At 49.4% G+C, this 12722-nt stretch overlaps 1 protein-coding gene across 1 annotated transcript in view; it reads right to left on the bottom strand.

Moving 5' to 3' along the window:
- BPIFB4 (BPI fold containing family B member 4) overlaps positions 1–8559 on the bottom strand; it is a 28932-nt gene extending 20373 nt beyond the window's left edge. The window contains exons 1-7 of the mRNA XM_043884353.1: positions 8534–8559; positions 5786–5905; positions 4756–4818; positions 3672–4191; positions 2593–2697; positions 1700–1843; positions 415–478 (exon numbers count right to left, since the gene is read on the bottom strand). Of these exons, the coding sequence (XP_043740288.1) occupies positions 415–478; positions 1700–1843; positions 2593–2697; positions 3672–4191; positions 4756–4818; positions 5786–5891 (1002 nt within the window). The 5' untranslated portion in view covers positions 5892–5905; positions 8534–8559. The remainder of the gene's footprint in view (positions 1–414; positions 479–1699; positions 1844–2592; positions 2698–3671; positions 4192–4755; positions 4819–5785; positions 5906–8533) is intronic.
- Between the last annotated feature and the right edge of the window lie 4163 nt (positions 8560–12722).

The following is a 12722-nucleotide window of genomic DNA, read 5'->3' as shown; positions in this document are numbered from 1 at the left end:
CACAGATGAGAACAATGATACTAGCAACTGTACTGACTGCCTTTCTGTGAGTGGCCCTGTCCTGTCCTCCCCGCAGCCCTGTGGGGAAGGCTTTCTCATGATCCCCATTTTACAGATGGGAAAACTGAGACTCAGAGAGGTGATGTGACTGCCACCCAGCTTGGAAGTGCTGGAGCTGGGTTTCCAACCAAGAACTGTGTGTATCTCAAGCCTCACTTCCTTATCCCCTCACTAATCTGTCCCTCTGCATTCCCTAGGGCCCTTTCCAGACCCCCCAAGGACACATCCCAGCCCCCTGGCTCCCTCTCTCCTTCTGGGTCACCTCTGTGCCTCCAGGAATGGAGGCTGCACTGTGGCCCCTCGCTCTGGGGAAAGTTTGTACTTCCTGCTCCTGGTCCCGGGATGGATTCTTACCAAGTCAGGGAGGACATTGGCCAGGACTCGGTTTACTAAGTTGTCCACGAGGTTGGGGAGAAGCCTGAAGAGAGAGCAAATCAATGACAGTTCAACCAAACAGTGGAATATTACACAACCATATAAAGGTAAGCAAAAGGAAACTTCGTGTTTGGTACAGAAAATTCTCCCAATAGACCAATGATGAGAGAAAAGTACAAAACAGTGTTTCCAGTATGTGCTCATTTGTGTTAAAATGACAGAGGGGAATGAAATTTACATTCATGTTTGCTTCATTTGTTTAAAAAAATTGGGTGGAGAATCAAGAACCAAATAACCAAGGTGAGCTCTCTGGGAAGGGGGAAGTTGGGAAATGGAGAAGGAGGGGGCCATGCCTTTTTATCATTTTATATTTTGAACAATGTACCACCAGATATTTTTCCTTGTGAAAATGTGAATTAAAAGTCTGTGAAGTTTCTAGGTTTCCTTCCCCCTCCTTATCTCACCAGAACACCAGGGGCTGATTTTTTTCTGCCTCCACCCACCCTGGAGCAGAAAGACTCAGAGAAGCCCACAGGAATAGGAAATTTGGGGCTCAAATGCAAATTTGCCTGTCCCCTCATCAGTGAATTTCTCTGATCCCACAGTCTAGATAAGATGAGGGCTGGAGAAGAAAGAAACTGATGAGACAGGAGAGGAAGGATTAGGGGGCTTCAGAGAGACCAAGATCTCTCTGAATCTTGAATCAGAGGATCTCCCAAGATGAGGGCCAGGGAGTGAAAAGAAAGTTATGAGTGGCCCTGATGTGCCCTCATCCGAGACCATCATCTCGGGGCAGCATACTGGCCACACCAGCCAATACCCAGACACTTGAAAACCCCTCTGGACACAAGGTGTGGACTCAGCCACTTTGTGGGTAGAGTATAATAGAAAAAGCTCAACATCTGATTAAGATCACATTGAACAGCATCAACTGGGAAATTTCCCTGTGAGTTAGAGCACCTTTAGACACAATACCCATGTTATTCAAGTAACATAAACTCTTAAAATGTGCCAGATTTTCACTAGGTGTTTTACATTCGCCATCTCAATTCCAAAGGGGAAAAAATTACCCCCATTTCACAGATAAAGAAAGTGGAGCTCAGAGAGGGCAACAGAACTGTCCAAGGTCACACAGAAAGCAACAGTGAAGCTGAAGAGGTTGGAACCCTAGGCTGCTTCCAGAGCCTCTGTTCTAAATTATGATTTGCCAAAAAATGATCACTCTACCATCTGCCAAGGCACTCCACAGCCCACTGGTACTCACCCTCGCAGCAGCCTGACTTTGATACCTCCCAGGAGGGTGTCACATCGCTCAATGACCAGCCTTGGATAACCCGTGCGGTCCATGGTCAGCCGGACTTTGGCCGTAATGTTCACCTCCACCGCAATGTCCAGGAACCCAATAAGACTAGAGGAGAGGAGACCATGGTGCCAGGGAGACAGTGAGTCAACCCCCAACCACCAAATCGCACCACGGCTTTTGCCCTGGCGGTTCCTGCCATCTACTATGCTGCTGGTTCACGTCTAGGGGTCCCCAACCAGAAGGCTTCCCTGGACCCTCAAGTCATCTGTGAACAAATCTATCCCCACTTAGGAGAGCTTCAAAGGCTGGGGACAGAGGTCAATAAATGAACCTTATGTCCAAATTCTGGTTTCCAAGGTGACCACTCAATCATATTGCTTTATAGGCATGACCTCATCCCATGGGGATAAATCAATGCAAAAGTCCAGCACCTGAGGTCCCCTAATGAGCACCAACTACTTGGCAGACACTATTCAGGGAGACCATCTGTCACAATGGCTGCAGCCACCTGGGAAAGGATATGTCTTACTGTGCCCATTGCAGGTGAAGACATTATGGCTCAGTGATATTAGGAGAACTGGCCCAACTTCACACAGGTTAAAAGAGAGTCAGGATTTGAACCCAAGGGGCCCCCGGACTCCAACCTCCCAGGATCTTAACCTCTGCATAGGCTGCCTTCACTACTTGCTGCTCAGGAGATGACCTGAGCCCAAAGGTATAAGCCATGTGTGTGCTGATGACACCTCAGGTCTTTTAGTCCCCACATTATGGACAAAAAGGAGAAATGACCTGCCCCAGATCTCCCAGCAAGGATGTAGGGTGGCAGGGACCCGTCTGGAACCAAGGGCACACACCTCTTCCCATTGATGGCCACGCGGGTGTACAAGCTCAGGTAGACGCCCACGCCAGGCAGGAGCCTCACGGACACCCGAGGGAGAGTCAACTCCACGATGCGTAACCTGCAGGGCACCGAGAGCAGTGAAAGGGCAGCCATCTCCACTGCCCGGCACCCCACTCCCCAGGGACCCCCTTCCCCATACTCCCCTCCTTCCCCATACCTCCCCCTCCTCATTCATTCTTCTCAACTCTAGAAAGACCTACGATTTGTGGATAGAGTTTGGAAAACAGAAAAATTAAAGGCAAAAAATATGCCATGACGCAGTCTCCCACTGCCTGGAGGTCTATTGCTTATATTTCCATATTTTGCTTTGATTTTTTTTTTTCCATGTAAAAATGCTACTCCTTCTGCCTGTCCCTGCCCGCCTTTGTCTGGTTTCTTCCCACACATTCTTTAGATTTCAGGTCTATGTTTTCTTCCTCTGGGAAGCCTCCCCTGATCTCTCCACTGTATACCTCCTCACTTCTCCATGAACTTCTTAGCATTGTAAGTGTTTAATTGTTTCCAGGCTTCTTTATTGATGCCATATAACCCACCAGCCTGCAAGCCCCATCAGAACAAGAGATGTGTCTTATCTTGGCTCACCATAAGGTCATGCCCCTAGGGACAATAGAGCACCCTTCACGTAGTTGATGCTCTAAATATTGGTCAAATTAAATAGTGAATATGAGGAGGAGGCTGAGCATAGTTGAAATTATAATATGTATGCACAATCTTGGGTCTTTTCCACCTTGACTATATTACTATGACCATTCTACAGAGGAGGAAACTGAGATTCAGATAGAGGAAAAGAATGGCCCAAAGTCACAGGCTAATATAAAACGCTATGCTGGGACTCAAATTCAGGACTTTTAACAGCAAGATCCCAAATTATACAAGACATACAAGACTCAAGACATCCAGTCCTGAGGCCAGGTCTGAAAGTGTATGAGACACTGAAGACCATCCTTATTCCAACTCCAGGCCCCTGGGGGTAATTAATTCTGTTCGGAGATCATCATGGAGCTTGACAGGGAGACCCCAGCCCCTCCTTACCCAGTGATGCCCTGAACGGTGCTGATGATGCCGCCCTCTCCAAGTACGCCCAGGACGCCCCCTCCTCCAAGAAGTCCTCCGTCACCGAGGAGACCACCTCCACCGAGCAGGCCACCTTGGCCCGCTAGGATGCCATCAGCTGCCAGCATGCCCCCAGTGCCTAGCAAACCACCCGGGCCCAGTGCCCCGGTGGCTACACCAGGCGGGATCTCTCCAGGCCTCAGTTCTCGCCGGTGAAGTCTGGCCAAGGGCGCCACACCTTCAGCAGACCTGTACCGCTCGTGGTCCCTGTGGCTGCCGTGTGCATTCTCAGCATTGTGGTAGTTGCTGGTTCGGAGGTCCCTGACGCTTCCATCGGACTCAAGGATCTCACCGTATCGGTATTTGCCCCCCAGCTGAGCGGTGTTGTCACTGGTCTCAATGTGACCATACTTGTAATTACCGCCCAGCTGGCGGCCATTGGTATACTTTGGGGGTGGTTCTCGGACGTGGAAGTCATTGTAGGGAACACCACCGACACCTCGGGGGAATTCAGCACGTCTGTAGTCATCGTAACGGTGTCGGCTACCGCCCAAAAGACCACCACTGCCACCCAAGAGACCACCACCACTGCCGCCCAAGAGACCACCACCACTGCCGCCCAAGAGACCACCGCCACTGCCACCCAAGAGCCCTCCACCACTGTGGCCTCCACCACCCAAGAGCCCCCCACCACTGCCACCCAAGAGCCCTCCACCACTGTGGCCTCCACCACCCAAGAGCCCCCCACCACTGCCACCCAAGAGCCCTCCACCACGGTGGCCTCCACCACCCAGCAGCCCCCCACCACTGCCCCCCAGCAGCCCACCATCACCACTGCTACTCCCACCACCAAAAAGCCCCCCATCACTGTCACCCAGAAGCCCTCCACCACCGCTACTACTGCCACCCAATAAGCCTCCTCCAACTCCGCCCAACAGATCACCGCCACTCCCTCCACTCCCACCACCAAGCAGGCCCCCCAGAAGACCACCTCCCCCACCACCTCCACTTCCACCAAGCAGACCCCCCAGGAGAGGCCCACCACCATCACCACCAGCTTTACCCATGGGCACCTCTCTCAGGGCTGAGTGAAGAACATCACTTTGCTGCAAGGTGTCTGAGATGGCTGCGGAGAAGCAAAGGTCTCATTCAGAGGCTCGTTCCCCCTCCGGCCCCCAGCACTGCTCGTTCCCTGGTCTCCCTTTCCCCACTGGTAAATGCCTGAGGTTGAATGGTAAGGCTCCTCTTGACCAGCCCTGACATCCCCGTGAACTCATTAGCAGCTGGCTTTGACCTCTCACACTTTAACTAGATTTTGACACCATTCAGCCAAACCTGGGTAGATTTTCTTCATGATCCTTCCTTCCAAGCACTCCACACTTTACAGTGTAAAAAAAAAACAAACAAAAAAACCCTACTTCTTAGTGCATTATTCCAATTTATTCCTGGAAAACAGTCAAGGCCAGAATTATTGTCCCCACTTGATGGATAAAGAAATTGAGGCCTGTGACACTGAGGAAATGACCCCTTTTTTCATTCTATGACAGCCTTAGACAGGAATGAGGGCAGGAGACATGTCCTGATTTGCCAGATGACAAAAGCAAGACCCTAAGAACTGAAGGCAGGATCAATGACAGCTCCCACTTTGAGTGCTTTCTATGAACCAGGAACTGCGATAAGTTTTCAAAATGTCATTCATCTCATTAGATTCTTTTATCAGTCCTCTGAGATGGGGACCATAATGACACCCTTTTTGCAGGTGAGAAAACTGAGGCTCAGAGAACTCAAGTCATAGACTTAAGGTCATATAGCCAATATCTGAACTCTAGGAAGGCTGACTCCAAGACTCAAGCTCTTAATCGCTGCTTTCTACTGCCTCAATCGTAAACTCCCCAGCATGGTGTCTGGCCCTTAGCAAGTGCTCAGTAAGTGGGAGCCTACAGAAAAGATGAAACTAAGGCCCAGAGAGAAGCCACCCATCCTTCTGATGTAGAATCTGCCAGTGAGCAAGAGAGTGCTTGGGAATTTGAGAGTTGGCTGGACTTCCCTACCCACCCCCTGCCACTATCCACCCTCTGCAGGGCTGGACTCACCTTTGCTCAGCACGGCTTTGGAAACCCTGAGGGTGCTGCGTGTATCTTGGTGGGCGCCACACACAGCCGCCACCGACAGAGCAGCCACACACCACACCGTCCACATGCTGGCACGCTTCTCTGCAAAGGAAACAGCAGGTCATAGGGCCATGGCTGGGTGTCACCACCCTGCCCAGCAGCTGGAGTTAGCACCACCCCTCCCCAACCCATCAAGAGTCACATCAAGACCCTGAGACCCAGAAACAGGGGAAACCACCCAAGGGCATAGAACAGGGCAGGTCCAGAGTTCCTGATACCACCTTCTGAGTTTGTCAAATTGCAGTGACTCTGGAGATACCATTAACCAAACTGTCCCATAACACAGATGTTTTATTAATATCTCCCCAGATGAAAATTTACAAATGGAGCTTCAGGAATAGAGAAAAAATACTCTGAGTATTGGGGATTCCAATCAAAATAGCAAATTAGTAGAAGGCAGACTGAGGAAATTTCTCCAGAGATTTCTAGAGAAATCTACTCATCTGTTCACTCAACTACTCACCCATCCATCCTTCCATTCACTCATCCATCCATCCATTCACCCACTCATCAACCATCCATTCCCCCTCTTATTCATCCATCCATCCATCCTTCTTCCCATCTATCCATCATTTATCCATGACCCAACCAACCAGCAAGCTGATCTTATATCCATCCACCTATCCTTTCTTCCTTCCTTCCTTTCATACATCCATCATCCATACATCTTTCCATCAGTCCATCCACTTGTCAATACATTCACCAAGCCACACTTGCATGCATCCAGCCAGCTAGCAAATACCCCTTCCCATCTCTTTGGAGGAGACTGTTCCATCATCATGTCATTAAGATTAAGGGCCCCAGATCAGACCTCTCTGGATTCTAATCCTTAGAAGAGAGATTTGACCTTTTGAATTACAGCTTCCTAGTCACCATCATGGCTTTCCAGGTGGCACCAGGGGTAAAGAGCCCACCTGCCAATGCAGTATATATAAGAGATGTGGGTTCAACCCATGGGCTGGGAAGATCCCCTGGAGGAGGGCATGGCAACCCATTCCAGTATTCTTACCTGGATAATCCCATGGACAGAGGAGCCTGGTGGGCTACAGTCCATAGCGTTGCAAAGAGACAACTGAAGTGACTTAGCATGCACATACATGCAGTCATCAGCACATCATATGTGGTACATAGCAGACACTCAATAAACAGTAGCTATTTTAGGGGGACTATTATTTCACACCGCTAAGAAGTGGATGCGAAGTATTATGAGATGGGGGGGGGGTGAAGCATGCATTTGGGGATGAGTAGGTCAACCCCTAGGAAATTTTATTTTGCTGCCTTCATGTCTAATAAACTTCTCTTACTCCACCAAACCAGTCTACCCATTCGCCAGCCTCAGAGAATCAAAACAGAACATGGTTCCTTCCAGGCAAAACTATGAAATTGTTGGCCTCAACCCCCTCCACATATGCACCCTCTTCCCTTTCTCCTGCCCTCTACATCCCCTGAAGTTCACACAGCCCCTACATTCTTTCCCTGCTCTCCTAGGAAGAATTTCAGGGGAACTCATTCATACAAGAATATTACGGTCTAATATATTCAAGAGTTTTTTCCCCCTGGCTTCCTCACCTCATCCTAGAACCCCGCTGCCCAGAGAATTCTCTGTTCAAAGAGGGATCACCACCTTCAGTTAAAAAGATTGGCATCCCATCAGCAGACAACTGGATAAGGAGGCTGTGGTACATATACACCATGGAATATTACTCAGCCATTAAAAATAATTCATTTGAATCAGTTCTAATGAGATGGATGAAACTGGAGCCCATTATACAGAGTGAAGTAAGCCAGAAAGATAAAGACCAATACAGCATACTAACACATATATATGGAATTTAGAAAGATGGTAATGATAACCCTATATGCAAAACAGAAAAAGAGACACAAATGTACAGAACAGAATTTTGGACTCTGTGGGAGAAGGCGAGGGTGGGGTGTTTCGAGAGAACAGCATCGAAACATGTATATTATCTAGGGTGAAACAGATCACCAGCCCAGGCTGGATGCATGAGATAAGTGCTCGGGGCTGGTGCACTGGGAAGAACCAGAGAAATCGGGTGGAGAGGGAGGTGGGAGGGGGGATCAGGATGGGGAATACATGTAAATCCATGGCTGATTCATGTCAATGTATGACAAAAACCACTACATATTGTAAAGTAATTAGCCTCCAACTAATAAAAATAAATGAAAAAAAAAAGTCACTGTATGGCGAAACCAATACAATGCTGTAAAGTAAAAAAAATAGAATAAAAATTTAAAAAAGAGAGAAAATGGAAAAAAAAAATAAAGTCTATTGTATCTTGAAAAAAAAAAAAACCAATAAACATTTACTATGATTTTAAAAAAAAAAAAGATGGGCATCAAAGGAGGGATTTCTGGCATCAGCAAGCAGCTAACGAGTCTCAGGGAGGTAGCAAAGGTCCCAGGTACCCAACCCCAACATTCCTGGGGAAGATAAGTGCAGCTCTGCTCACCCACGTCATTCAAGGGACTCAGGCCCTTCTGTTGATCCCTGAGAGGTCTCCTGACTATGCCCATGTTGCAGACAAGATCACTGAGGTTCAGAAAAGGGTTACCCAGGCAGGTCTCCAGTCTGGGACACACCTCATTGCCTCCCCAGACCTCAAGGCTCCCCCTGCCCAGACTCTGAAGAGGGAGGGGGCACCTCCTTACCCCCCGGGAGGTCCCTGCAGCTCGGTCTTGAGAGGTCCCATTCACCGGGCCCTCTGCTTTGGCTGAATCTGGTCGCAGGCTGGCCTTATATAGCAGCAGGAGTCTGATCCCTGACCCAGGGAGGGAAACACCATGTAATTATGAGAGACCGGATTCTAGACCGGAATCAAAACCACAAGGGTTTGCGGTTTGTGGCCAATTCTGAGAACTTGTTCAGCCCCGGATGGTGTCACATGAGCTGGGGCTTATCAGCCCCTGGTCTGGGCACATTATTGGAGACCCTAGCTAGGACCCCAGATGGGGGAAGTGGAAGCACCCCCAGAAGCACCTAGTTTTCAGCACAAAAGCAAGCACTGCCCACTCCAGCTGGCCAGGGCAGACAGCTGTGCCCAGACTCAGCATCAAGCTGACCCTGGTTCAGTGTCACTCAACCCAGAACTCACTGTATGACCCTGGGTCAGCCACTCCCCTGTTCCCTGCCTCTCATCACGTATTTCCTTCTGTTAAGTGGGTAGAATACCTGCCTCACAGGACTGATTTGAGGATTCGGGGAGATGAACTTGGACCTGACTCTTCAAACTTGGGGCAAGTGTGAAGAGAACAAGCAGACTGGCTTCTGTTGATCTGCAGACGTTTTTCTCCCAATATTTCATTATGAAATGTCCACACATCCAGTGAAGTTGAAAAAGTTGTACAGTGAGCACCCATACACTTGTCATGTTCCACCCACCAGCTACATCAACCATCAGTATTTTCTTACGCTTACTTTACTATGTATCTGTTCATTCATTAATCCATCAATCCATCTTTAAAAAAAAGACAAACGTATTTCAAGGATTTCTCTGGTGGTCCAGTGGCCAAGACTCTGCACTCCCAATACAGGGGCCCTGGGTTTGATTCCTGGTCAGGGAACTAGATCCCACATGCCACAGCTAAGAGTTTACATGCCACAACTAAAGATCCCACATGCCATGTCTAAAGATCCTGCATGCCACAACTAAGACCTGGTGCAGCCAAATAAGTAAAAATAAAAAAATATTTTTAAAATGTATTTCAAAGAAAGTTGCAGTTAACAATATATTTCCCTCTAAACACTTTAACATGCATGCCATAATGATCCTCTTCTTTAGATGTAAAATTTACATACAGTGAAAATCATAAATATTAAGTGTTTATTTAAATAGTGACAATGTTATACAGTATGTAGCTTGCACCCCTGTCTAAACATATTTTCTGCCAGAGCCTGCCGGCAAATGAACTGGTCGAGAACGCAATTACCAGAGTACCTAGGAAAATAAGACTCAGAAAGATGGGGTTGAGAGGGACGGAGTCCGCTTGCGTCTGACTCCGACAACTTTATTGAAGAATACCACGCCTATATATATGCTAACAGGAGTTACTAAGAATAGGTCGAGGGTTTGCATACGTGCAGAGCTACAGATGTTTTAAATTCCCACACTTAAGATCAGTAAAGCATTAATTACCCTAGCGCCCAACATGATTAAGATCAATAGCACTAGATAGAAAACAGGCTTCATCAATAGAACATTAACTAGATAGAAAACAGGTTCAGGCATGACGAGTTTATCAGCACCAGGAAAACAGGCAAAAGGTCACCAGGATGTTTCCCTGAAGGAGACAAATGCCAGTCTATACTTTAACAAGAAGGGGTGGCAGGACAAAGAGAGACCTTTTGTTCTCTCTTAGGGCCGTAAGGGGCCTGTACATTCAGGCCGGCTCCCTGCAATTTTCATCACTCCAGAATTTTCCTTCCTGTTCCTTCTCAGTCAGCACCTGCTTCCACCCCTCAGAGGCAGCCACTGCCCCCTCCAAGACCTGCTAGAACACAGACCAGACCTCTTCCTTGGCGCTGAAGGTGGATCTGCCTTCCACACCGAAAGGTGCCCATTCCTCTCACTACTACCACCCCCAACCTCCCTGTCTCCCAGCCTCTGCATGTGCCCTCTCTGCCAAAGAACACCCTTCCCCAGATTCTGTTAGTCACACCAGTGCAGAAATGCCAGCCTCTCTACAATGCTGTGATAACCCCCAACTCGGATGCTGCCTGTGGACTCCCAAGGCCCTCTGCCGCCCTACTGAGATGGCCTTGCTCTGGGCAAACCAGGCCTGTGCCCCACTCCCAGCCCAGCACAGGCACAGACGCCAGTGCAGCAAATGAATGAATGAATGAACGAATGCTCTCAATCACTGCACACAACCTGGGGAGTAATCTGAGTCCTCCTTGCTTCCCACCCTTAACCCAGGCCCAGGCTCTACCTTCATGTTTATTTTTTTTACTTTTTGGCCATACCCCACTGCACATGGGGTCTTAGTTGTCTGACCAGGGGTCAAACCCATGCCCCCTGCATTCAAAGTGCAGAGTCTTAACCACTGGACCACCAGGGAAGACCCCCTACCTCCATGCTTAATTGATGACACTTCCTCCTTACCCATGAAGCCCATCTGAGAAGCTCTCTTGGGCGAGGGGGCATTTCTCTCCCCCACTGAGGCCTGCTCTCAAGCCAGGCTGAGCATAAACAAGTGTTCCCCTGAACTCTGCAGGGAGATGCTTCCTCCCTGCCGTCTGAGAGCTGTGGAGACTCTGAAGGCAGGCATGGGCGATATCAGGTCCTGCCAACCTCACCAGTGTCACTACTAGACCCTGGGCCAGCGCCTCTCTGGGACTGTTTCCTCATCTGCGGCGGGTGCTTCAGCGGAAAACAGACTTTGGAGCCAGAGGCGCGGTTTGAATTCTGCTGCCAGTTTTCTCCAAGCCTGTTTCTTTGGTGTCAAGATGGTGACCAGAATGACTTGGCCTCAAAAGGATGTCGTAAAAGTCAGTGATCTAATCATGCAAAGTGGTGAGAACAAGGCCCAGCACCCAGTAGGTGCTCAGTAGGCGCTATTTTTATTCTCATCATCTTGGGTCCCTGCTGGCACCACAGGGCAGCAAGTTGGTAAAACTCACAAGGGGTGTGAGTGAGTGCCTGAACCCAGGCCCTGGACCAACTGATCACCTGTAAGGGCTAGGAGGGTTCCAGGGCAGGGACCCCAAGAACCACACATGCCTGTGTTCCCACATCCCACTTGCCCTCTCAGCTCTGGACAATCCCTTCTTCTCTGGGTCCTCAGTTTGGCCATCTGAGAAATGGACAGAATATCACACTTCTCCAGCAGGGTTTCCAGGATTGCAGAGGAAATGTCTGGAACATGCCTGGAGCTTTGTGGGGCAAAGAGGGCAACCGAGCCTTTCTCCACCCGCCCTTCCCTCCCACCAGAGAGCAGGGATCAACGCCTACTGTAAACTGTAGAGGGCGGCGCACACATGAAGTTAAGTGCTGTCCTCAGCCCCAAGACCAGCCAGGTCCTGGTGGCCATGAGGCCAGCCTGCCCCCTGGGGCCCCGAGAGGATTAGTGTAGCTCTGGCGCCGAGGAGATCACCTGGGCTTAGCAGCCAAAGGGCACCTTTGTCTGGAGCTGGTGGGACCAGGCCCTGGGAGGTGACTCATCCGGAAGGTGACTCAGCCTGCAGGGGGCCTTTCAGGGGCTTCATGAAGTGGGGAGTTGGGACCAGGAAACAGACCCAGCCTCAGTACCAATCCCTCCAACTCAACCCCCGTCCCCCTCATGAACTGTCGATTCACCGCTGACCTAGGGACTTTCTGCACGTCTGGCTGGTTTCATTGCCCACCCTAAATGTGGCAGCTCAGAACCTGGGCTCTGGAGTCAGGGGCCTGGGTTCAAGTGCTGACCCTCATCACTTCCTAGCTGTGTGGCCTTGGGCAAGTCTCTTAACTTCTCTGGGTCTCAGTTTCCTCACCTCTAGAGTGAACGTAAAAACAGTTCTGAGAAAGCAGGGTTGATTCAAGGAGATGATGACAAAAGTATCAGAAGTCTTTAGGACAGTGTCTGGCACTTAGGAAGCATACAATAAACACAGAAAGTATTGTTTTTGTAGCACAGTCATGAAAAGCCCAGGCTTCGGATCAAGGGGAAGAAGGATCTGGTTCAAACCCTGGCTTTGCCACTTAGGAGCTATCCGGTTCCACTTCTCTGAGCCTGCGTGCTCATCTTTAAAACAGGGCGATAATACCCACTGATTACGGTCTCTATGAAACCTAACTGAGCGAAGGGACATCAGCCTCTGACGCAGAGGCTGGTATACGGTAAGCGCTCAGTAGAGGTTAGC

Source organism: Cervus elaphus, chromosome 23, assembly GCF_910594005.1.
Source record: "Cervus elaphus chromosome 23, mCerEla1.1, whole genome shotgun sequence".
In the NCBI taxonomy this organism is placed as follows: domain Eukaryota; kingdom Metazoa; phylum Chordata; class Mammalia; order Artiodactyla; family Cervidae; genus Cervus; species Cervus elaphus.
The sequence above is the reverse complement of the archived record's forward strand: the minus strand, read 5'-3'. Positions and strand labels throughout refer to the sequence as shown.